We start from the raw sequence: 25633 nt of genomic DNA on the forward strand, positions 1-25633 counted from the left end.
CAATGAATTCCAGAAATGTTAAGTGTAAATGTTAATGGCCTGTCCAAGGTCATGGGGGCTGTCCAGCAAAACCAGAATGAGAAGTTAACCAAATGTAAGTAAGAATGATTTAGTGTACTTGTTAACAAACTGGATCCACTTTTTCTCTTTTTGGGCATTTCGACTTCTCTTATTTTGTGGAGCTGAGGGAAACCCTGAGTTTTGCTTGACTTGGAGCACTTTTTGAGTTTTGGTTCATCATTCTTTCTTTCTTTTTCCCTTTCCATCCTCAAATATTTTATCTTTCTTGCGTGCCAAAAGCATACAATTTTGCATATTTCAAACCATATCTTTTGAAAAGCCAAAACATTTCAGAGAAATTCAGAAATTCATATTCTATATATTTTGGGTTTGGTTAAGTACATACACTTGAGCAACAGACTTAATTTATTAAAAGCTTATGAGAATGTTGTTTATTGTTGACTAAATATCAGTTGATGGCACTTGTAAAGATCATTACAACTGCTTATCTCAGTTGTGATTAATACTATTGTGATTTTTGTGGGGTTTTTTTTGCCACATAGTTTAAAGCAAGGGAGAAGAATGTAAAACTTATATGAAAGAATTTTCAGCCAGACAGAAATACATTACAGTAATTCTTACCCTAGAGCAAGACTTATGTCCATAATAGCTTGCTAGCCCATCAGAAGGACAGATTTGAGAAAGAGCCACAGTTAAATTATTTTTTATTTTTGTGTTTGTTTGGATAATTTTTTAAGTAAGCCCGAGGCCCACCATGGGACTTGAACTCATGACCCCAAGATCGAGAGTTTCATGCTCTATGGACTGAGCCAGCCAGGCACTCCTGCTTGAATATTTTTAGACAAATATATTTTTAGGTCTTTAGTATTAAAAAGTAAAATTTGAATGGCAAATATATGTACAAATAAACAACAGCTGCAAAGTAAAAGACAGTTTTAAATATCTGTCTATTAGTGAAGGACTATCGTCATAGAGTCATTTCTTTTTAATTCTGCTAATCTGAAACTAAAATACAGAATGGGAGAAGATATTTTCATTCTTTTTTTTTAAAAGATTTATTTATTTATTTATGATAGACCCACACACACACACAGAGAGAGAGGCATAGACACAGGCAGAGGGAGAAGCAGGCTCCATGCCAGGAGCCCGAAGTGGGACTCGATCCTGGGACTCCAAGACCACACCCTGGGCCAAAGGCAGGTGCTAAACCGCCGAGCCACCCAGGAATCCCCTATTTTCAAATGACCTATCAGATAAAGGGCAAGTATCCAAAATCTATAAAGAACTTACCAAACTCAACACCCAAAGAACAAATAATCCAATCAAGAAATGGGCAGAGGACAGGTCTTCTTTTCTCCAAGAAGACATACAAATGGCCAACAGACACAGGGAAATATGCTCCACATCACTTGGCATCAGGGAAATACAAATCAAAACCACAATGAGACACCATCTCACACCAGTCAGAATAGCTAAAATGATCTACTATATGTTGGCTAATTTAATTTAAATTAAAAAATTATAAGGAAAATAGATATCCTTTTATAACTGTATAACCTTCTTCACTCTGTAATCCACCTTTCCTCCACCACCTTTAAACTCTCCTTCTCCAGTGCTTGTTTCTCTGCTGTACTTAAAAATGTACTTCTCACAGCATAAAAAGCAAAAAACAAAAACCCAAAAAACAAAACAAAAAAAACAAGTAAGCAAATACGTGTTTTGATCTTGCCATTCCCTCTCTTGGAAATACTGGGTACCTTTCCTTATTCTTTTATAAAAACACAACTTCATTCATTCATTCATTCATTCACATATTTATTCATTCTGGAAGTATTTGCTGAGTACTTCAATTAGTCAATCCTAATTCTTGATGCCTAGAAACAGAGAGAAGAATGAGTTCTCAATCAAAATCACAGGGAAAGAGTACGAATAAGCAATTCATTATACTTAGGGAGAGAAAAGTTATAAAGAGAACGGTAGAAGGATCATGCAATGCATAAGAATATGAAGAAAATGATGGAAATAAAATTTTCTTGGAATTAATATTTTACCAAAAACTCCTAGATGTTTCTGTTCATGTCATTAATGTCCATTCATTTCTTAAACTAGAAGTCATGTCCACCACTTGAAAGTCACTGTTTTTTTAAACATCTACTAATAACCTAAATGGAAAATCTAATGGCTTATCCTTAACCATTCAACTCATCAAAACCTTTTCTCTCTCAAGATCTAGCTCAAAAATATCCTCATTTCTGGTTCACTTCCTTCAACATCCAAACTGCATTCCTGGACCATTTAGTTCATCGAAACATAAACAATACTGACCTATTGTATTGTATTGTATTAAACTTTTTAAATTATCTGAGTCAATGTCTAAAATTTCATCATTCTGAGGCTACATTATCCACAGAACCTAACACATAGCCCAAAAACTAATACATACTAAAAATAAATATTGATTTAGGCAATTAATCTAAAAGGATATAGAATTAATCCAGAAAGTGTGCAACAGCAGTTTGTCTCATCAAACTTGAATTACTAAATAATACAAGTAAGTATATAATTGTTATGGGCTCAAATAAGATCTTGAGATTCAAGCATTTAGTATGCCACTAAAAGCAAGAACGATTCGAGAAACACACACAAATTACTGATAGCATATAACCATTTGTAAAAAATAATCATAAATTGACTTTTTAACAAATTACTTTTTTTATATTCTTGCAAATAGTGGCAACAAATTGGCTACTTCAAGTGGTGATACTACGGTTAAATTATGGGACCTGTCTAAAGGCAATTGCATTTTGACCTTTGAAGGACACAGTCATGCAGTATGGTCCTGCACGTGGCACTCCTGTGGTGATTTTGTGGCTTCTTCCTCACTGGATACAACTAGTAAAATCTGGGATGTTAACAGGTAAGAAGTACTTTTAAGCATTATTAACCCTCTCTGTTATAAATAAAGGCAATGTTTTTTTTTTTTCCTCTCAATGCTTTCCCACCAGGGAACATTAAAAAAAAAAAAAAAAAAAAGGTGTTAGTTGATAAAATTATAGAAAGCTACTGAAATAATGTCTGTAAAATCCATTTCTAACTCTGTTAATCATTATTGTTATAATGAGTCCTTTCTAAATGTAAGTATAAAGATCAATCCTATGTAATAGGATTAGAATTATTTCATTGGGAAGCTGTTTGTTTTAAGCAGAAGAAAAATCAATACTTATTTTAAAGAATGAGAATTTTAGTTCTCCCTTCCTCAGAATTGCTTCATTATCAAATCAGCAATTTAATAGACATGAATATTACAGAGATAATTACTTGCTTTATGCTTAAGTTTGATATATTACAATATTTTTCCCAAATTAAATGCTTATCAATTCACAAGTTGCAAGAACTAATATAATTTGATGTATGTAAAGTGTTGTAAAATACTTTATAGATATAGAAGTTTTATATTTTTATCTTAATTTAAGACAGACAAATCTATTATGCTTACAGTGTCAAATACTTCTCATCCATGTATTTATGTATAATTACTATATCCTATTAGATATGAAAATAGTATTCAAAAAGCTGCTATCAAGTATCCTGACTGCTTCAGCTAACCCAAGGGATTATAAATCATCAGTCAGACTTCTGTCACTTAAATTATTAAAATAGTGCCCAGATTCCAAATATGAGATAATGACTCCTAGAAATTTAGGTAAACAATTGTCACTGAGCTACTGTAGTTTATTTTGTAAAAGAAAAATTGGCTCACTATGAAGATAGACACTACTTATTTGGGGTTATGGGTAGAACAGTTACCTTGAATAAACTATCCATTCTTTCTTGAATTATGGGTAACCTATTTAGGAGAGTGGGCAAGTATGGTGTTTGCAAAAAGTCAGCAGGTTTCCGGGAGGATTCATTGAAAGGGTATGCTCTGTCCTATGCATAAGTTGACTGTCTCCTAAGGCCACTTACCAGTTACTCTGTTCTTTTTTCTCAGCCCCAAACTGACCCTTCTATACTGTTTGTGTGATGTGTGACTGGAACTTTGCAGACTACATTTTTGCTTTGCAAGCAGACTCTCTGTTAGGCTTTGGTAATAGTAGGGAACTTGTGGGAGACTGTAGGGCTGGAGGAGGTAGAGGGGATTTGCTTCTCCCTGTCTCCTACCTATGGGCTTCTTCTGGACCTGTAGTTCCCGTGAGCATCACCAGCAACACTTCACCTCAGTAACACAGCTTCGGTCTTATCACAGCAGCTAAATCCAGTTGGCAGCTATTCTAATGCTTGCAGTGAAAAGCTGGATCATGCTATCATCAAAGACATTAGCTCCAGCAAACAGGCGCCTCCTTCTCCGAGGTCTGTGTTCCCAACTCAGCATGGCCCCTTTTCTAAGCTGAGGAACACCAATACCAGTAGACAAGTGCCCCTTCCTCGGAGGACTAAGTTTCACTCCTGTAGGCATCCCTCTTTAAGTTTCTAAGTTTAACCAATTCCACCCTATTTCCTTTATTCACTAAGTTCTATGGGTGGTAGCTCTTTCCTGCAGTGCCTCTTCTATGATACCTTAATATTCTCTTTTTCTCTATTTAGTCATCCAGTTAACAACTTTATACATAGGTAATAATCCCATATATTAAATTCTTACTGTTAAAATGATAGGTGCAAATTTTGTCTCCTAACTTGACAGATAGAGGACATTAATGAATAAATAACAGAACCCACCTGAGTTATACAAATTCAGCTAAATAATGTTTGGCATATTCTGCATGGGAAAACATGGCTCCGAATAATATAATTTAGACCTATTTCCATCTAAAATAGTTAATAATTTAAGATGTGTTTTAATTCTCAAATGGATACCATTTACCTATCTGGAGTAATCAATCATATTTAATTCTTAATTTTATTATGTTTCTATATTATATGATCATATTTTATAAGTATTAATTTTATTATGTTTCTATATTATATGATCAGATTTCATATAAGTATTTATTATAGTATGCTGGAATTTATTTTTTAAAGATTTTATTTATTTATTCATGAGAGACATAGAGAGAGAGGCAGAGACATAGGTAGAGGGAGAAGCAGACTCCATGCCCTGGACCGATGCAGGACTCGATCCCAGGACTGCAGGATCATGCCCTGGGCCAAAGGCAGGTGCTAAACCACTGAGCCACCCAGAGATCCCCAATATCCTGGAATTTAAAAATATTTTATTGAGGTATGATTGACACCAGGTTGTCACAAAAAGCTATACCTATATAATGTATATAACTCGATGAGTTTGGTAATAAGTATATACCCATGAATAAGTGTACACCATCACCAAATAAACATATCCATGTTTATGGAAAAAAAACTTTTTCCTGTCTTCTTTTATTACTATTACTATTATTATTATTAGTGACAAGAACTCTTAATATAAAATCTAGCCTCTTGATAAAATTTTAAATATACAATACAGTGTTGTTAACTATATGTACTGTGTTATGCAGTAGATCTGTAAGACATTAATTTTCTATAACTGAAATTTTAACAATAGTGTCCAATTTTAATGTTTATCACCTTTGGATTAGATGAGAATCCTAATAGAAGATTGTGGTGCATTCTAAAATATAGTATCTTTTCCTATGTTTTAATCATTCGAAGTGTTTAAAAAAAAAAAAAGACTATAGTTAAAAAAAACTAATTCCCAGTAGACTCAGTCCTACTTAGAATTATTTCAAAAGTTTTGATTTGATGACTTTTCTCCATGACCTTAATATCCAAATACTGTCTTCCAGTTGATACCTGGGAGACGATATAACAGATCAAAATTGCTCCTAATTGATGTCAAAAATTCTTTATATTTCAAATTTCCGATCAATGTCAAGAGCTTACGTTCATCACCAAAGGCAAAAAAATATCTACCAATTTTGAAGCTGAGGTAGTGGACCAATAATGGCAAATAAGGGAGAAATTGATTATTTCTATAGTGGTTATTGATATATCTTTGAGTCATAATCAAAACACTGGGTTGTAATTTAAAATTACTCATGGATAATACTTTGTAAATAAGACTAAAACTAGTATCTTTAAAATGCTATAGGTTATTGGAACTGGCTTAGTGATTTAAGGGGAGAAGCTATTTGCCTTAGTAGCATGGTGGCGGAAGCTGTCCTGTACTGGGCCATAATACTCTTATTCTGAGGCCATATAGTTTTTAATTTAAAAAATTATATTTATAGATTTTATTGTTCACCAGAGAAGAAGGAGTTTAAAATATATTTTTCTCAGGATACCTGGGTGGCTCAGTGGTTGAGCATCTGCCTTCAGCTCAGGGCATGATCCTGGATCCTGGGATTGAGTCCCACATCAGGCTCCCTGCATGGAGCCTGCTTCTCCCTCTGCCTATGTCTCTGGCTTTCTCTGTGTCTCTCTCATGAATAAAAAAATAAAATCTTTAATGTATATATATATATATTTTTTTTTCTCTCTCTCTTCTACAATCTGCTTTTATCTTTGAGCTCCTGGCTTAGTTTTGAGCGTCCTTTAGTTGATGTCAGGTCCCTACCCTTGCAACTGCTCCTCAATTGGACATTACTTGCCAAAAGCATCCAATTAGCTCCTTATCAGTTGGATAACTGCGAATCATAATTAACATAAAAAATCCCAGATCAAGAGCTACATTTACAAAGTGCTAATAAGAATCTCTGAATAGTATCTGTGGTACAATTAGTCCGAATGTGTCGACAGTCTACAAAGTTTCTATGAATAATTAACAGGAATATTTCGATGGTCTTCTGAATGATTATTTATATAAAGTGGAAATTATATGTTTCAATTATTAATCATTGATTTCTACCTTAATTTTCAAATATATTTATTAAAAGTCAATCTTGGGATGCCTGGGTAGCTTAGAGGTTGAGCATTTGCCTTTGGCTCAGGGCATGATCCTGAGGTCCTGGGATCGAGTTCTGCATCAGGTTCCCCACGGGGAGCCCACTTCTCCCTCTGCCTGTGTCTCTGCCTCTCTTTCTCTGTCTCTCACGAATAAATTAAAAAAATCTTTTAGGGAAGCCTGGGGGGCTTAATGGTTGAGTGTCTGCCTTCCACTCAGGGCCTGATCCCAGGATCTGGAATTGAGTGCCGCGTCAGGCTCCCCGTCAGGAGCCTGCTTCTCCCTCTGCCTATGTCCCTGCCTCTCTCTCTCTGTCTCTCATGAATAAATAAATAAATAAAATATTTACAAATAAATAAATAAATAGACAAAATCTTTTTTAAAAAGTCAATCTTAGGGATCCCTGGGTGGCGCAGCGGTTTGGCGCCTGCCTTTGGCCCAGGGCGCGATCCTGGAGACTCGGGATCGAATCCCACGTCGGGCTCCCGGTGCATGGAGCCCGCTTCTCCCTCTGCCTGTGTCTCTGCCTCTCTCTCTCTCTCTGTGACTATCATGAATAAATAAATAAAATCTTTAAAAAAAAAAAAAAAAAAGTCAATCTTAAAGTGCACACACACACACACACACACACACACACTCACACACTATTATATCCTAAGTAGGAAGTGCTTGGCACATAGTAGTTTGGTTGCATAAATAAATATAAAGAAAAAAATCAACATATACATATGGAGAAAGTGTTCCCATCTACTTTGGAACTAAAATTTAATTGTTCTATCTTATCTTACATAAATCTATAAAGTGATTAAAATGGGATAGGAAGATCAGAAAAGATCTTGGTCAGCTATAAAAAATAGCTTGTGTTTCTTTAAAGCATAAGATTATCAATAAATTTTCATAAAATGACTGAATAATTTTACACTGTGTTATAGACATTAGAAAAATTGAAGACTCCATTACTGCCTTCACTGAGATTACAAGTAGTTTTAAAATGCAGCAATATTGAAGCAACCAGAGAATATGCAATGCATCTGCAATTTATAATATCTGGTAGGGTATTCTGGGTGACTCCTAGTTGCTTTTCTCCCATGGTATCTGTGTTTTGGCTGAGTGGCTCTACCAGACTATCACTCTGATATTTGGAAGGCAGATCATGTACCTGCTTAGCTTCTAGCTTGAGGGGAAGGCGTTGGAAACAGCTAAAACGTTACCCCACTGCTGGAACAAGGCATTACACTGGCAAGAACTGGGTGGCTTAAAACAAGAATGGAAGAACACAGAGGTACGTGTAACACTCAATAGTTTTGGGACCCCTAGAGTGAGACATAAATTTACTGCCCTTATATCCAGGAGTATTGTTTCAGATGCCATCAAGATTAAGTTGAGTGAGAAAAAAAAAAAAAAAAAGCTAATTTAAGAACTATATTTAGAAAAGTAATTTGTCATTACTGCTGCATTACTCTGACTGGAAGCAAATGTGTTAGAAACCTTGGGAGTTTTGAGATAATTTCATTGACAACAAAACCACGAGCCCATTCTTAATATCCTCAACTCTTCAGACTCTTAAAACGGTCATTAGGGCCCTGAATCTGCATCCGAAGGAAGTTCACTTCTAGTATTTTACAGTGCACGCTGAAGGCACAGAACACAGCACTCACCTTAGATGTGATCATAGAGCATAATGGACAAGGAAAAAAAAAAAACTTTCCATGAATAAAGCTGGAGATCACAAAGAACCCCTCTTACAAAAAGAGACATGATTCAAAGAACTTTCTCCAGTGCCATGGCAAAGTTCCTCAGGATTCTATCACTATTTAGACTCAGGACTCTTGTGTGTTCCCCACTTTTCTACTTTTTGTATTGGAGTTTGTGTTGCAGTTATTCTGTCCTTACTTCACCATCGTACATTCTCTGTGGTGATGTACAAGGCGGAAAACCTGTCTGTTATTTGGCTGGTCGCCAAAACATGAGATGCTTCTGACCCCAGTGGAGCAGACTGCGTATCATGCAGAGATCATGCATTGTGAGATATGTGCAGTAAATGAGTAGCATTTTTTGTTGTCTCCTTTGGTGCACAGGGTGGGAGGTCAGTGAGATCATGCGGAAGGAAGGATGGCACAGATGTTGGTGGGCAAAAGGCCACACTGTGGCAGAGACTGTTCTCTGTTCACCAGAAGCCACGCTCTCCTTTTTCCGTATTATTAGTTGGTGCCTGGCTATCTAATTTTTTTTTTCTCAGCCTCCTTTCAGTTAAGTGTGGTTATGTTACTAAGTTCTCTATAACAGAGTATTAGTTGAAGTGATAGGTGCCATTTCTATATTCTTTTCTCCTTGTGGTGAGATGGGATATCAGTGACCAGCACAAGAGTAATCTTAGAAGCCAATTACTGAAAATGACAGCAATCATCAGCCTGCTTGAAGTCAAGCCACCCCCATTCTCTACCTCCAGTTAGCCTGCAACATGCTCTGGACTCGTAATCAATAAGAAAAAATAAACTTCTCTTTTGTTTGAGACATTATATTTGTTATATATAACAATTTGTTATATATAACAATATATATTCTCTCTCTTATATATATATAAGAGAGAGAATATCTATTTGTTATAGCACTTTCGCCTGCCCAGTCCAAAATTAAGTACCATGACTATTTTTCCAGTGATAAGTTTTGCCCCTCATGACATAGTCATAAGGCAACTAAGACAAGCCTGCACTGTTCTCAATATTATTTGGAAGGAGTAATAATTCAACTCCCTCTATTTTTTCTCCCTTTGCTCTATTTCCCATCCCTAATTCTGTTGCAATGGTGTTGGAGCCTCTAAAATTCTATGTGCCGATAGCAATACCTGTAAGTCAAATAACTGGTTTTCATGGAAGTTAATGTCTGTAAAAAAAAAAAAAAAAGTAAATTATAAGATATTAACTATTAAATATTAGTGTCTCCATTAATGGAAAACTGATTCAATAATAATGATTTCATTTAACCATTAACAGGAATAACAAATACTGAGAATCTCAATTCCATAGCAGCTTTGACCATGTTCACTGATAAGAACCAGTTTTGCTGATTGCAGTGAAGCTGAACAGGAAAGGATCCAGTGTGAGTGGAGTAGTATGAGCAGACGAATGGATGGCAGAGGAAAGGCAATTAGTTATATGGGGGTGCACATATGACACAGGATCTTGTAGCTTATGTGAATGACTTGACTGACCTTTATTCTCAATGCGTTAGGAAAGCACTGGAGGATTTTGAACCGAAGAGTCAGATAATCACACTGGCTACTGTGTTGAGATTGGACTGTGGAAGGGGAGGCATGGGGGAACAAAATAAGGCAGGAAGATGGCTTGGGAAGCTATTGCCACAATCTAAGCCAAAAGCAGTAAAGGTTTGCACCATAATGGGAATAGTGAGGATAATACGAATTTTTGCATTCAGCATAGATTTGGAGGATAAAGCCAACTGGAATCACTGAGGAATTGTGTTGACAGAGAAAGAAAAAACAAATCACTCTGTTAAATGTTGAGACACCTGAAAATCAAAAAGTTCATTCTCTTTATGCTGGAACACTATCATGAACTTTTTAAAACACCTTTTCCAAGCAGATTCATCAACTGGCATTCCAGAAAAGGCTGTAGAATGAGGAATGCCTTCTCATTTTTCATCTAACAGGTGATTTCAATTGAAGAGACTTGAATGTTCCTTCCTGCCCACTAGCATTGCTTCCTTCTTAATTTAATAATTCATTTCCAATCATAACCCCTGGGCTGGATGAGATGAGAGAAACAGAAGGCTGTGGATGAAGGGAATAGCTAAAATTAAGTAAAAGGAAATGTAAAATGTTAAGATTCTTTTATGGTGAGTTATCTTCTTTTAATAATATGTACTATTAATTTCTTTTGGCAAATGATGCACCAATGTAGACTCTAAAATGGGAAAAATTATTTTTGTTATAAATAAGTAATAAAAGCAACAAATATAAAAGTGGAGTTTAGTATTTATAATATAAAATATTTAATTAATAATTAATAATATATTTCATGTTCTTTATGATTCATTTGCAAAGTTGGATATGTTAGAGATGAAGGACACATTGTACAATATTAATGGTTTTAAAACAAGTATTAAGACTCAAGAGCATGGATTATTGGTATATTAATATCTGTCTGGTATCGTAAAGCCCCTTAGTTTTCCTTCTTTTACTTGAAAAGGCATCTCAGTATATATTAATAGGCTGCTAAAGCAATCCTTGAAACATAATTATGTTACACTAAAAGGAAGGGTAACATACTTATATTGACCTCTTGTGATCAATCCTGCTCCATGGATAATAAGTCAATTATTACATGATCTTGGATTTTTGTTTATATTTAAATGAATACTTTCCACCTGGTATCCAGTCCCTCATTGGGCTCCCTGCATGGAGCCTGCTTCTCCCTCTCCTTATGTCTCTGCCTCTCTCTGTGTGTCTCTCATGAATAAATAAATAAAATATTTTAAAAAATAAATAAATAAAAATAAATAAATAGTTTCCCTTTGAAATATAGACTTTATTTTTTTTAATTTTTAAAAAGATTTATTTATTTATTCATGAGAGACACAGAGAGAGGCAGAGACATAGGCAGGGGAGAAGCAGGCTCCATGCAGGGAGCCCAATATGGGACTCGATCCCGGGACTCCAGATCAGGCCCTGGGCTGAAGGCAGGCGCTCAGCCACTGAGCCACCCAGGCATCCCAAAATATAGATTTTAAATTATACCTGCATATTATTGAACATAAATATATAGATAAGGAAAAAAATGAAAAAAACAGCATATATTTTTTTCATTCTCATCTTTGCCCCAAAATAATACATAATTCATAAGCATTATTGAAGAAACATCTATGTTACAAAGAAGAATATGTTAAAGCTAAAGTTTAGATGTCATTTATCAAATTATAGAATTATTTAAAAATCATGAAGCTCTTACACCTAATATAGCTTTGTGTGTACATGTGAAGATGTGTCAAGCAACAGTGTCCACTTGCAGTAAATTTGATGTCAATGTACTTTCACATCAATAAACCTGGGTTGACCAAAAAATAGGTTTGATGTCATTAAAATTTCAAAATTTGGCCCTATTCACTTATAAGACAAATATTGTTTCATATAAATGAATTCTGTAATTTGTATTTAACTTGTGCTAAATAAGTCGTACTCTCTATTGTCTTATAAACCAGCTAAATTGTATATATCAAACAATTTGGGGGCGCCTGGGTGCTCAGTTGGTTAAGGGTCAAACTCTTGTTTTCTGCTCAGGTGATGATCTCAGGGTTGTGAGATCCAGTCCCAAGTGGGGCTCCATGTTCAATACAGAGTCTGCTTGAGATTCTTTCCCCTACCCCATCCCTCCCCCTCCACTCTTCCTCCCACCCCTGCCATGGTCTCTCTCTCTCTCTCTCTAAAATAAATAAACAGAATCTTTAAAAAAAAGTAATTTGGATGAGTCTAGCGAATATGTTAAAACATGATATTTTGTCACCAAAGTAAGCAATTTAACATATAAAAACTGCAGCACCCCCTCTACACCCGCTCCAGAAAAGATCTAATCAATAGATGAGTCTTAATCCTCCTCAGTGCTAATGACTAAAAAGTTCTAGTATATTTCTTCATTAATTAAAATATATATTAAAATAAAATGATCTACAGCGATAGTATACATGAGGTTAAAAATGGGAATCACATGTATTTTTATATTTAAATTTGATCATATGTGTGTGTATGTGTATGTCTACCCATATGTTGGTGCATGTATATATTTTAGTATTAATTCAGTGAGTTTAAACATTTAGTTCAAAATTAATTTTAGTTATATAAATAATTATCTTAAGTATTTTAAATATCTAATCCAAATGATATTTATTTACTTGCTTTATCAATGACTACAAAACCAACTTGTTTGAGACCCATTTATTTGAGACAGCAAAAACTAAGTATCAATATGCCCCTGAAACATTGTTTTGAAATTACTGAAATGGTTTTCATTTAAACTCTGAGATTTGTTTCAGTTGTTATTGAAATGAATTGAATGTCCAAATGCATCAAATCAAAATAAAAGAAGTAAACTAGATGATATAAAAATAGAAAGCAATAAAAATTTAGGTAGAATTAATCTTTCTTATATAAAACCATATTATTAGATGGGAAACACTGCCTATTTAGATAATAATGGTGAATTTGTTTTCTTTAATAAAACACTAGAGAATACAATTTTCATAGAAATTTCAAAGAATTTAACATGTGTCCTGCATAGAAAATGGATCAGATCATATTCAGTCAAAGAACATGGAATGATTATCCTGTCATTTGGCCTTTGGTCAATTCGCAGCCTAGACTGGGTCCTGAGGGAGGCAATCCCTCTCTAGGAGTAATTTCACTTTGTAGAAAAGTCATCCCTTTTGATTTGGCCTACACCTGCTTAATTCAACTGCTTAATTCATTTACTGGATTTGACCACAGAATTAGTAAAAACTGCTTGCTTACTTAGAAATCGATTATTTATTCATTTATTCAATATTTACCAACTGTGTACCAATTCATATCTCTGGAGCTGAGGATATAGCACTGAACAGGGCAAGCAAAGCTGCAGTCCCAGTGGAGCTTACATTATGGAAGATGCCACTGATGATCCACACCTTTTAAGTTACTAAGGAAGCTCTCTACTTGGCCATTGATCTAAAGATTAATTCCTTAGCTCTAGAGATGCAAAATGAGTATCACTGAGAAGTGAATGGCTTTCTGAAGTGTTGTGAGTGTATCCTACTTCTCTGTTATTGCAAAGAATAGTCTTAGGAGTATCCGTCAACAACAAGGTGGACTTTTAAAATGGTGCTGAATCTTCTCATCATTTTAAAGATGATTTTTTGTTCATTTGCGTTTGGGTTTTATTAGTAGCCTGTAGGCTCTCATAACACATAAATATCCCATTTAAGATAATTTAAAGCAGTCTTTGCTTGAAGAATGAATTTTTCTGTGATGATTCTATTTCAGTTTGGTTTGGGATTATTATACCAGTTTGGTTTGGTTTTGAGTAAGGACGAATATGGTGAAATTTAGAATAATATATATTACCAAGAAACAATCTAAATGCTATTGAGCAATAACAATTAGAAATAATTATAAGATGTGTTTTATTTATATGTTTGTTTATTTTTACCTCTGGCTAGTAAAACCACCTAAATTATATAATTTCTTAAGTATACTGACAGATTTGGAGGGATCCAAAAATTGTTTTTTCTTACTCATGCTATGTAATGCAGCTACTTAAAAATTAAGCTTAAACATGCTGAATGTGAGTTACATATAGTTATTTTATGTATCAGTCTCTAAATACATGCCCCAGTAAAATTTCTTACTCATAAATTTAAGATTTAAAGTTACTTTGGAGACTCACCTGGATGGCTCAGTCAGCTGAGCATCTGACTCTTTGTTTTGGCTCAGGTTATGCTCTCAGAGTTGTGAGATCAAGCCTCATTGGGCTCTGCCCTCAGCATGGAGTCTGCCTAAGATGCTCTCTCTCCCTCCCTCTCTTTCTCTCTAAAATAAATAAATAAATCTTTGTTGGAAACTCATGGTGGTTATCTAAATATGTATTTTAAAAGGTGTAACACTTAAGCCTGGAAACACGAAATGTATCTTTATAAGAAATCCCTAACCACTAAAAGAATGAACATGTGACATTTTTTTTACTTGATTATCTTTCCCCAGATTTCTGACAAGTTTATAAAAGCATCTGATGCTTCTTATTTGAGAGATGGTGTAGAACTTATTTCGTTGTCTATTCCTATAGCTGTCATGTGACAAATTAAGTTTGCTTTTTAGAGAATATTAATGTCAGCATCTCCAGAATAAATTTAACTTTATTATTTTACATATATGAACTAATGTATCATAGGTATGTGCAAAATCACAATACATTATATGTCTGCACAGCAAAGACGCTGCCTGCATGCATAATATTCATTATGAATTATAAATTTCTTACACAATAATATTAACAGACATGTTAATTATATGTGTAGTCATCTTTCCTCCTCTTTCTCATTTCCTGTTAACTCATTTCTAGGCAGGTTATGAAGTCCTAGACTGGAGGCTTTCAGCGATATCTCCAAAAATATATTAACTCTTTATTATCTGAATTATCAAGGCTCTTGTTGTTTATATTCATATTCTTACCATTGCGATTCACCTAAGGAATTAATCCACAAATTGGATTGGATTATTCACTGTTCCTTTAGAAGGTAATGGGATTGAGGCACCTGGGCGGCTCAGTAGTTGAGTTGCCTTCAGCTCAGATTGTGATCCCAGGGTTTTGGGATTGAGTCCCATATCAGGTCCCCTGCAGGGACCCTGCTTCTACCTCTGCCTATGTCTCTGCCTCTCTCTCTCTCTCTCTCTGTGTCTCTCATGAAAAAAATAAATAAAATCTTAAAAAAATAGTATAAGTTAAATTTGTTTGGAGTATTGACACAAATGCCACCTACCACTAGACCTCACAGTTTATTCATGAATGTGTTCACAGTACCCAAATAGAGCTTGGATCATCCTGGGAAAGTAATAAACATTTGTTTTATGAATATATAAACTAATGATTTATTTTCCCACTATACCCTTCACAATCAATCCCAGACCACTTTTCCTTCTTCCCACCTTCCCCCAAACCACAACTTCTTAGAAGCACGTGCTTTGAGACTGTACCATTAGCCACTTCTTCATTTTATAGTCATATACTTACCTCCTGGTCATCCTTTTCATATTTTGAATAATTTAATTCATGTTTTATTGTCTTCATTGAGTGCAACATTGATATCCAAGCAGAAAATTCAACTAACACCTTGGCGTCCAAGTTTCTTCATCCTTTTCCTTCCCAAAACTTTCAAATTATGATTTTGAATTTTCTACTCTGTAAGCACAATCTTCCCTCTCTCTGGTTTATATATTCCACTCCAACAATTCGTTCCAGTGGTATTAGTAATTCATTGCCTCCAGTTTTGTTTTGTTTTGCTTCCCTTGCCCTTGATAATTGCCTTTTGTTCCCCTCTTGCCCAGAGTATATCCCAATGCCCATCACAGTGACCCCTCCTTCCCACATAGCTTCAATTCCCTTAGTCTTCTCTTGCTCTGTATTTCTTGCCTGTCAAAACCCTAATTCTGGTTAAGCCAAATTCTCTTGCCTACTCTATGCCTGTACCTGGTAAGCCAAGCATGACTAGAAAAAAACAAAAACAAAAAATGAACCATGCTGACTGGTTTCACTTTACATTTATAGCATCAACTCACAAGTTGAATCCTACTGCATCTGTGCTGTTGATTAAGTTTCTACCATAGGAGATGAATATTTCATACCTTCTACCTCTATCTTCAAATCCCTAACAGCTTCCCTATTCCTTTTTCCCCTGAGTTGATGATCTGGATTTTTAATTTCATTAAGCAAATAGAAGCATTTGGAAGAAAACTTTTTAATCTCCCCACTACCAAATCCATCAGTGATTTAGAAGATGATAGATAGATAGATGATAGATAGATAGATAGATAGATGATAGATAGATAATAGATAGACACACATAGAGATTTTTTTTCCCCTCTCTTTCTCTCCAGGTGTTGGCTGCGTGGTTGTATTCTGGACTGGCTTGTCTGGACAGGTAGTTTAAGATGGACTCTCATCAAGCTTCAGCTGAGGCAGGAGGGGTCACTCTTCCTGTAGTCAGTCCTTCATCTTCCAAAAGGCTTGCCTGAGTTTCTCCACATGGTGGCAAAAAGGGTCCAGTAGCGAGAAAGAGCAATCTCTAGTGAACAAGAACTTATTCAAATCTCCTCTTTTCAGTGTCTCATTGACCAAACAAAATCACATAGCCAAGACCAGGGTCAGTGTCAGAGGTGACTACTTAAAGAGTGTGCATATAGGGATAGGAATAATGGCAACCATTTTGCAAAAATCCACCCTATTTCTAGCCCTTTAAACCTCTCATAATCATCCCCTTGCAAGTATATGTAGTATCATACTTATATTTTAGCAATATTTTATATCACATAATTCAGTTCTTCAGTTGACCTAAGTGCTTAAGTAGACTTTTATGATCAGTCTGGGATAAAGTGGAATCTGACTTTTTTTATTACAATTCTTACAAACAAATTGTTGGAGAAATTCTTACAAATAAGTTTTCAGAATAATTTCAGCCTTCTCTGTTTAGTAAATTTTAGATGATTCCCTATTATTTTCTGTCTCTTTTTATTTTGAGTTAAATAGTCACAATAAGTTGGGAAATGGTAGTGTCCATGTACTCTTCATCCAAATTACTCCAGTGGTAATATCTGACCATTGTATATTATCAAAAGTAGGAAACTAACATTGGTACAGTGTTAGTTAATACAGTTAATTAATTAGTTAATACAGTCTAGTGTCTGTAGTTTTTTCCTCTCTTACTCTCACTAGTGTCTTATTTATCCCTACTTTTTTTTCATGCTTCTCCTAAATGAAATTCCTGAGAGGCTCTTCTCTAATAATCTATCCTATGTTTTTTTCTTCCAAATTTCAGTTAAAGATTATACCCTCTAACAAGCCTCCTGGCCTAGCCTCTGATGGCCACACTTTTCTTTCCTATTTCTTTTTTCTTATTAGAGTCAGACTGTGAGTTTTTTGTTTTTTGTTTGTTTGTTTTAAAGATTTAATTAATATATTTATGAGAGACACACAGAGAGAGGCAAAGGGACCCTGGGATCACAAGGTGAGGCAAAGGCAGATGCCCAACCACCCAGGTGCCCCAGACTGTGAGATTTTAAGGCCTTAAGCACACACACAAAAAAATCACTCCTCCCACATATAATTAAAAATGAAAACAAACAATAAAAGATTTGTGTAAAAGTCCATCAAAATTTGATTTATCCCCGTGAAAACCCCTTCAATGCTACTGTATTTACTGATACTTCAAAATATAAAATTATTTTAAAATTCTCTCTCTCATTTTTTTCCTCGTTCTCTTTGCCCTTTTCCCTCTTTCCTATTTTGGTGCAGCTGCTTTGCTGGTGCCTAAGGCACAAGCTTTGTCTTTCTATTGGGTAATCCAACACTGACTTTTATGAATAATTTGTTCTATGTCATAAAGCATTCACATTTCTGCTCTAGTTCTCTTTATCTTTGTTGTCCTTCTGCTACATCATAATCTCCTGTTTCCTGTATCTTTTAAAATATCCTCTATACCCCCTCCTAGTTAGCTAATGCCATGTTACCTCGTCTTTTGCCTCACCTTTTCCTTCAGAATCTCCTCTTAAATCTTGGCCACTTTTCAAAATAAACAATTACTCTCTATATTCCCCCGTATATATATTTATATTACAATTGTTCCACGGATTGCAAGTAGTTAAATTACTCCTCTCTCCTTAGAAAGAAATGCATCCTGTAGTGCCTGAATTTAAATAAATGATTCCATACAATTGCTTTCCATTCATTACCTTCTGCAATAGGATATTTTTGGCCTTGTCCTCACATAGCTATATTGAATGGGAACTAAAGAAACCTAAGCACCTTTTGAAACTTTCTCTCTTCTGATTAACATCTATAAGATAGGGTGATGAGAGAATTCAACTTAGATGAAAATACTGCCTACATATATTATCTTTGCTGAAGGTGGTAACACCACTCAACTATAACACTCCATTATAATCTGAAATTTTTATTCACTAACACTGGATGAGTAAATTCTCTAATCAATTAAAACATCTTGCCAAAATAATCATAACTCTTTCAAATATACGTGTGTGTACTGTGAGATCTTTGGTACCAAACCTTTCTCAACAAAGCAAGTAAATTTCAGCTATAGAATGGAAAGAATATTTTCACTGAATACTTAACTCCAAATATTATTTACCATACCTACGTGTGCACTTTATCTTGATTGCATAATGAGGTGTATGAAAATAGGTTTGAGTCTGACAAAAGTAAAGACCCATGTCTATGTACATCTATGTACAAAGATGTCTCTGCTTTTATGCAGGTGAGGAAATTCTAATCAGCAGAGCGGGTTCTTTTCTAAAACTAACATTAATTAAGATGACTTCTTTCTTTCTGCCCCTTTAGCAAATCATTGCTGTATAACTCTATCTCACTGCGTACAAGCCTAACACGTGTGAACAAAATGTAGCCTTTATTCAGATGACACTGAAATATATAATGTTGGATCAGAAGTAACTGAATCTTCTTTCACTGCATATATCTGTAGCTAGGTGACATGAACTGGCACATATTTCTTATTCATGAGTTCTACTGCATGATAAGGAGGATTCACCTGAATCTTAAACTGTTATAAACCACTAATGTATTCTGGCTTGGAATTAGATAAGCTGATCATATTATATCAAAGAAAAAGTTCATGCAATGGCTGTTTCACACACATCAAGCCTTCTCATTCAGATTCCTGCTCCTATGGCCTGCAGCAATGTTTGCAAATGATCTTTATTTCCCTTTATTCTTCTAAGAATTAAGAAAAAATGAGACTTTGAACAAAATTCATACTATCAAATTACTTTTTTCTCTTCATTTAATTGTAGTTTTTTGTTGTTGTTGTTTGTTTTATTTTATTTTGTTTTGTTTTGTTTTGTTTGGCCTAACATGTATGCCATTGGAAGGGTCTATAAGTAGAGATACAGTCCTCTCATGTTTAAACCCTTCCTCTTCATCTTTGGTCTGTTTCAGGTGCAAGAGGAACACAGGACATATAGCTCTATAACAATGTCTTCTCTTGTACAAGAGGCTTCCAGGGCATTGCATTGAAGTCAGTAGCTTCTAAATTGTCTTTATGCCTTCTCAAGCCATTTAAAAATCACTACTTAGGATAGCATCTCGTTTGCTTTAGAAATAAGTTGTTTCTCATTCCTCCTTTGACAATATTCTTCATAATACATTTGGCATAAATTGATTAATACCCATCCTTGGAAATACTTTTATTAAATACTTTTATTAAATAATTTTTTTTATTTCTTTAAATCTGTATTTAACATACTGTACGGTATTGGTTACAGGAATATAATTCATTGATTCATCACTTACACACGACACCCAGTGCCATCACATCAGGTACGTTCTTTAATACCCAATCAACCCATTTCACGCACGTCCCTCCATCAATCCTCAGTTTCTCCTGTATAGTTAAGAGTCTCTTATGGTTTGTTTCCACTCTCTCCTCCCCCCCCTTCCATATGTTCATCTGTTTTGTTTCTTAAATTCTACATATGAGTGAAGTATAGGTATTGTCTTTCTCTAATTGACTTGTTTTGCTTAGCACAATACATTCTAGCTCCATCTACATGATTGCAAATGGCAAGATTTCATTCTTTTTTGATAGCTGAGTGATATTCTATTATATATTATACACATATATAGTACACACATATGTGTAATCATGGCATATCAAATACATATGTATTATGTATACCACTTCTTCTTTATCCATTCATTAGGTAGCAAATATTTGGGCTCTCTCCATAGTTTGGCTATTGTTGATACAACTGCTGTAAACATCAAGATACATGTATCCCTTCAAATGTATATTTTTGTAATTTTGTATACTTCCGGTAAATACCTAGTAGTACAATTGCTGGTTCATAGGCTAGTTCTACTTTTAACTTTTTGAGGGACCTTCAAACTCTTTTCCAGAGTTGCTTCCCACCAACAGTGCAAGAGGTTCCCCATCTCTACTTCCTTGTCAATATCTGTTGTTTCTTGTGTATTAATTTTAGTCATTCTTACAAGTGTGAAGTGGTATCTCATTGTGGTTTGAATTTGTGTTTCCTTGAGGATAAGAAATGTTGAGCATCTTTTCACTTGTCTATTAGCTATCTAGGTGTCTTCTTTGGAAAAGTACCTATTTATGTTTGTCCATTTCTTAACTAGTTTGTTTTTTAGGTGTTGAGCTTGGTAAGTTCCTTATAGATATTGGATATTAACCCTTTATAAGAAATATCATTTGAAAATATCTTCTCCCATTCTGAAGGTTGCCTTTTAGTTTTGTTGATTACTTCCTTCACTATACAGAAGCTTTTTTCTTGATTAAATCCCAATAGTCGGGCAGCCCAGGTGGCTCAGCGGTTTAGCGCTGCCTTCAGCCCAGGGCATGATCCTGGAGACCTGGGATCGAGTCCCACGTCAGGCTCCCTGCATGGAGCCTGCTTCTCCCTCTGCCTGTGTCTCTGCCTCTCTCTCTCTCTCTCTCTCTCTCTCTCTCTCTCTCTCTCTGTCTTTCATGAATAAATAAATAAAATATTTTTTAAAAAATCCCAATAGTCCAGTTTTGCTTTTGTTTCCCTTGCCTTCAGAGACATGTATAGTTAAAAGTTGCTATGGCCAAGGTCAAAGAGATTGCTTCCTGCTCTCTTCTAGGGTTTTGATGTTTTCCTGTTTCACATTAAAGTCTCATCCATTATGAGGGATCCCTGGGTGGCGCAGCGGTTTGGCGCCTGCCTTTGGCCCAGGGCGCGATCCTGGAGACCCGGGATCGAATCCCACGTCGGGCTCCTGGTGCATGGAGCCTGCTTCTCCCTCTGCCTGTGTCTCTGCCTCTCTCTCTCTCTGTGACTATCATAAATAAATAAAAATTAAAAAAAAATAAATAAATAAAAAATAAAGTCTCATCCATTATGAATTTATTTTTGTGTATGGTGTAAGAAAATAGTCCAGTTTCATTCTTTTGCATCTTGCTGTCCAGATTTCCCAGCACCAGTTGTTGAAGAGAATTTTTTTCAATGCATAGTCTTTCTGCTTTGTCAGAGATTAGTTGACCATAGAGTTGAAGGCCCATTTCTGGGTTCTCTATTATGTTCCATTGATGTATGTGTCTGTATTTGTGCCATTACCATACTGTCTCAGTCACTACAGCTTTGTAATATGGCTTGAAATCTGGAATTATGATGCCTTCGCTTTTGCTTTTCTTTTTCAAGATGGCTTTGGCTATTCAAGGTCTTTTGTAGTTCCATACAAATTTTAGGATTGTTTGTTTTAGCTCTGAAAAATCCTAGTGGTATTTTGATAGAGATTGCATTAAATGTGTAGATTGCTTTGGGCAGTATAGACATTTTAACAATGTTTGTTTTTCCACTCCATGAATGTTGAATGCTTTTCCATTTCTTTGTGTCTTCTTCAATTTCTTTCATAAGTATTTTATAGTTTTCAGGGTACAGATCTTTTACCTCTTTAGTTAGTTTGATTACTAGGTATCTTATGGTTTTTGGTACAATTGCAAATGGGATTGATTCCTTGATTTCTTTTTTTGCTGCTTTGCTGTTAACGTATAGAAGTGCAATAGACTTCTGCACATTGATTTTATATCCTATGACTATGCTGCATTCATGTATTAGTTCTAACAATTTTTGGGTGGGGTCTTTCAGGTTTTCTACATAGAGTATCATGTCATCATGAGGAGTGAAAGTTTGACTTCTTCCTTGCTGATTTGGATGCCTTTTGCTTCTTTTTGTTGTCTGATTGCTGAGGCTAAGATTTCCAGTACTATGGTCAAAGTGGACATCCCTGTCATGTTTCTCACCGTGGGTAGAGGCTCTCAATTTTTCCCCATTGAGGATGATATTAGGCATGGGTCTTTTTTACCTGGTCTTTATGATTCTATGGTATGTTCCATCTAACTCGACTTTGTTGAGGGTTTTTGTCAAGAATGGATGCTGTGCTTTGTCAAATGCTTTATCTGCATCAATTGAGCGGATCATATGGTTCTTAACCTTTCTTTAATTAATGGGGTGTATCACAATGAATGGTTTGAGAATATTGAGTCAAAGTTGCAACCCAGGAAGAAATCCTCTTGATCATGGTGAAGGAATCTTTTCATGTACTGATGGATTCAAATTGCTAGCATTTTGTTGAGAATTTTTGCATCCGTGTTCATCAGGGATATTGGCCTGTAGATTCTATTTTAGTGGAGTCTTTGCCTGGTTTTGGAATCAGGGTAATGCTGACCTCATAGAATGATTTTGGAAGTTTTCCTTCCATTTCTGTTTTTTGGAACAGTTTGAGAAGAATAGGTATTAGCATTTATTTAACTGTTTGGTAGAATTCTCCTGGGAAGCCATTCGACCCTGGACTTGTATTTGCAGGGACATTTTTGATTACTGATTCAATTTCTTTGCTATTATCTGTCTGTTCAAGTTTTCTACTTCTTCCTGTTTCGGTTCTGGTAGTTGATCTGTTTCTAGGAATGCATTATATACTTTGTTGGCATATAATTTTTCATAATATTCTCCTATGATTCTTTATATTTCTGTGGTGTTGGTTGTGATCTCTCCTCTTTCTTTTGTGATTTTATCTATTTGGGTCCTTTCTCTTTTCAATAAGTCTGTTTAGGGGTTTATCAATTTTATTAATTCTTTCAAAAAACCAGCTTCTAGTTTCATTGATCTGTTCTACTGGTTTTTGTTTTTATTTTGCTGCTTTGGGGATTCTTTCCTTGTCTGTGTATTTTGTGAACTTGACTATGCTATGCCTTGGTGATGGTCAACTTTTGTTTAATTTAGTGGAAGTTCTCTGCTTCTTGGATTTTTGTCTGTGTTCTTTCCCAGATTAGGGAAGTTTTCAGCTCTAATTTGTTCAAATACGCCATCTGCCCCTTTTTCTCTCTCCTAATCTTCTGGGACTCCCATGATACAAATGTTATTATGTTTTAATAAGTGGCAAAGTTCCCTAAGTCTACCTTTGTGATCTATTACCTTTCTTTCCATCTTGTTTTCAGCTTCATTTTTTTCCATAATTTTATCTTCCATATCACTGATTCACTCCTCTACTTTGTCCATCCTCATTTCAGTGTCATCCATTTGAGTTTGCATCTTGGTTATAGTATTTTTAATTTTAAGTTAATTAGATTTTAGTTATTTTGTCTCTGCAGTGAGGCTTCTCTAGTGTCTTTTATGTTTTGTTTTGTTTTGTTTTTCAAGTCCAGCTCGTATCCTATACTCATTGTTTTAATTATACTTCAGGCATCTTATATCTGTATTGATTAAGTCCTTGGCTATGGGTTCTACTTCCTGTTCTTTATTTGGGGTTAATTTCTGTATCTGGTCATTTTTTCCAGAAAAGAAAAGAAGAAACAAAACAAAACAAAACAACAACTAAGCAAAAAAACTAGATCCTGGATGTGTTTTGTTCTGCTTGTTAAAAGCATTTAGATCAAAAAATTTATTAATAAAGTGAAATGAAAATAAACAAAACATTAAAAAGTATAATATATAAATAAAAATTAATGAAGTAAATTTTAAAAGAAATTTTAAAAATAAGAAAATAAATGAAAGCAATAGTTATAAAAATAATAAAAGTAAAAAGGAAGCTAGATCCTATTTCCCCTAGAACTGAAGCTTTGTGGCGGTGTATGATCAGCCGACTTGGTACAAGTGAGTTGTTTGTGCTAGTCTTCTGGAGGAGGCACCATTTGCTCTGATTCTCAGGTGAACTTGCCATAGGTAAAAGTGCCTCCAGGACAGAGGGGGTGGGGCTTGTGTAAGGGGCTCCATCTTCCACTAAGTGTCACTGTTTTGCTCCCTGAAGGCTCTCAGGGCTGATGGGTGTGGTGAATAAGGCAGTGCCCCACTCTCTAGCCCTGGAACTGAAAAAGTTCATGCCCTTCATCTCTTTAGGGAGCCTTCACAGAAGAGCAGTCAATCACCCCTCTTGTGTCCACAGTTTCTGTCAAAATCCTGCATTCACCTTCCATGCCCAAGCTTTTTTATTTCAAGCACACAACAGAGTTTCAAAACTCCAAATTTTAGGAACTCCCATGGCTTGGACCCATGCTTATCCTCAGGGGAGGGTCTCACCATGGTTTTGCCATTTGCTGGCTGTCCCAGAAAAGTGGTAGCACGACTGCACAGTGGTTTAGAGTTTAAGGCAAAACAGAGCACAAAGTTGGCACCAAGAGTAACTGCTCTCAACTGGCGTCCTTGCTCCTGTGCCTGGGAAGAGTACAGCATGTTCCTGCCACCTATTCTTCTGTGACCCAGGGGATCCTCCCATGCTGTCATTCCTGGGACTCTGTCCCACTTTTCCACCTGAACATCTTTAAGCCAGGCATGTCCCCCACTGTAGTAGACTCCTAAAATAAAAGTTCAGTAGCTTCTCTAAGCAGGGCTCCCTTCCTGCCACAGCACACAGTTATATTTCTCCCAAGTCAATTTTCCACACCTCCTGACTTCCAAAAGGTGGTTGCTTTTCTGCTTGCAGTTTTTGTTTTCTCAGAACTCCAACTGATTATTTTGGATATTCAGAATGATTTGATAACTAGCTCTGTTTGAGGGTTGAGATAAGCTCAGGGTCCCCCTACTCCTCCATCATCTTAACTCCTCCTTGTTAATGGCCAACATTTTTAAAATGCAGTCCCCATATTCAAAATACAAGGCAATGAGGCTCAACTTCTTTCATTTAAAATTCAAAATTATTGGGTGCCCGTATACCTCAGTTGGTTAAGCATATGCCTTCAGCTCCAGTCATGGTCTCCAGGTCCTGGGATGGAGCCCTATATCTGGCTCCTTCCTCAGTAGGAAGTCTGCTTTTCCCTCTCCCTCTGCCCCTCCCCTCCACTTGCACGGTCTCTCACAAATAAATAAATAAAACCTTAAAAAAATAAAATTTAAGATTATTATAATTATTAAGATTATATGAATAAGTAAGAATACTTAGGAACATTATGGAAAATATAAAATGTCTTTTCCTTTAT

General features: G+C 35.5%; 1 protein-coding gene across 10 annotated transcripts in view; it reads left to right on the forward strand.

Moving 5' to 3' along the window:
• The window catches only part of SPAG16 (sperm associated antigen 16), a 916366-nt gene that overhangs the window by 470070 nt on the left and 420663 nt on the right, over positions 1 to 25633 (forward strand). For all 10 annotated transcript variants that reach the window (XM_049106785.1, XM_049106782.1, XM_035710943.2 and 7 more), the window contains one exon: positions 2753 to 2938. In XM_049106785.1, the coding sequence (XP_048962742.1) occupies positions 2753 to 2938 (186 nt within the window). The remainder of the gene's footprint in view (positions 1 to 2752; positions 2939 to 25633) is intronic.

Source organism: Canis lupus, chromosome 37, assembly GCF_003254725.2.
Source record: "Canis lupus dingo isolate Sandy chromosome 37, ASM325472v2, whole genome shotgun sequence".
NCBI lineage: Eukaryota > Metazoa > Chordata > Mammalia > Carnivora > Canidae > Canis > Canis lupus.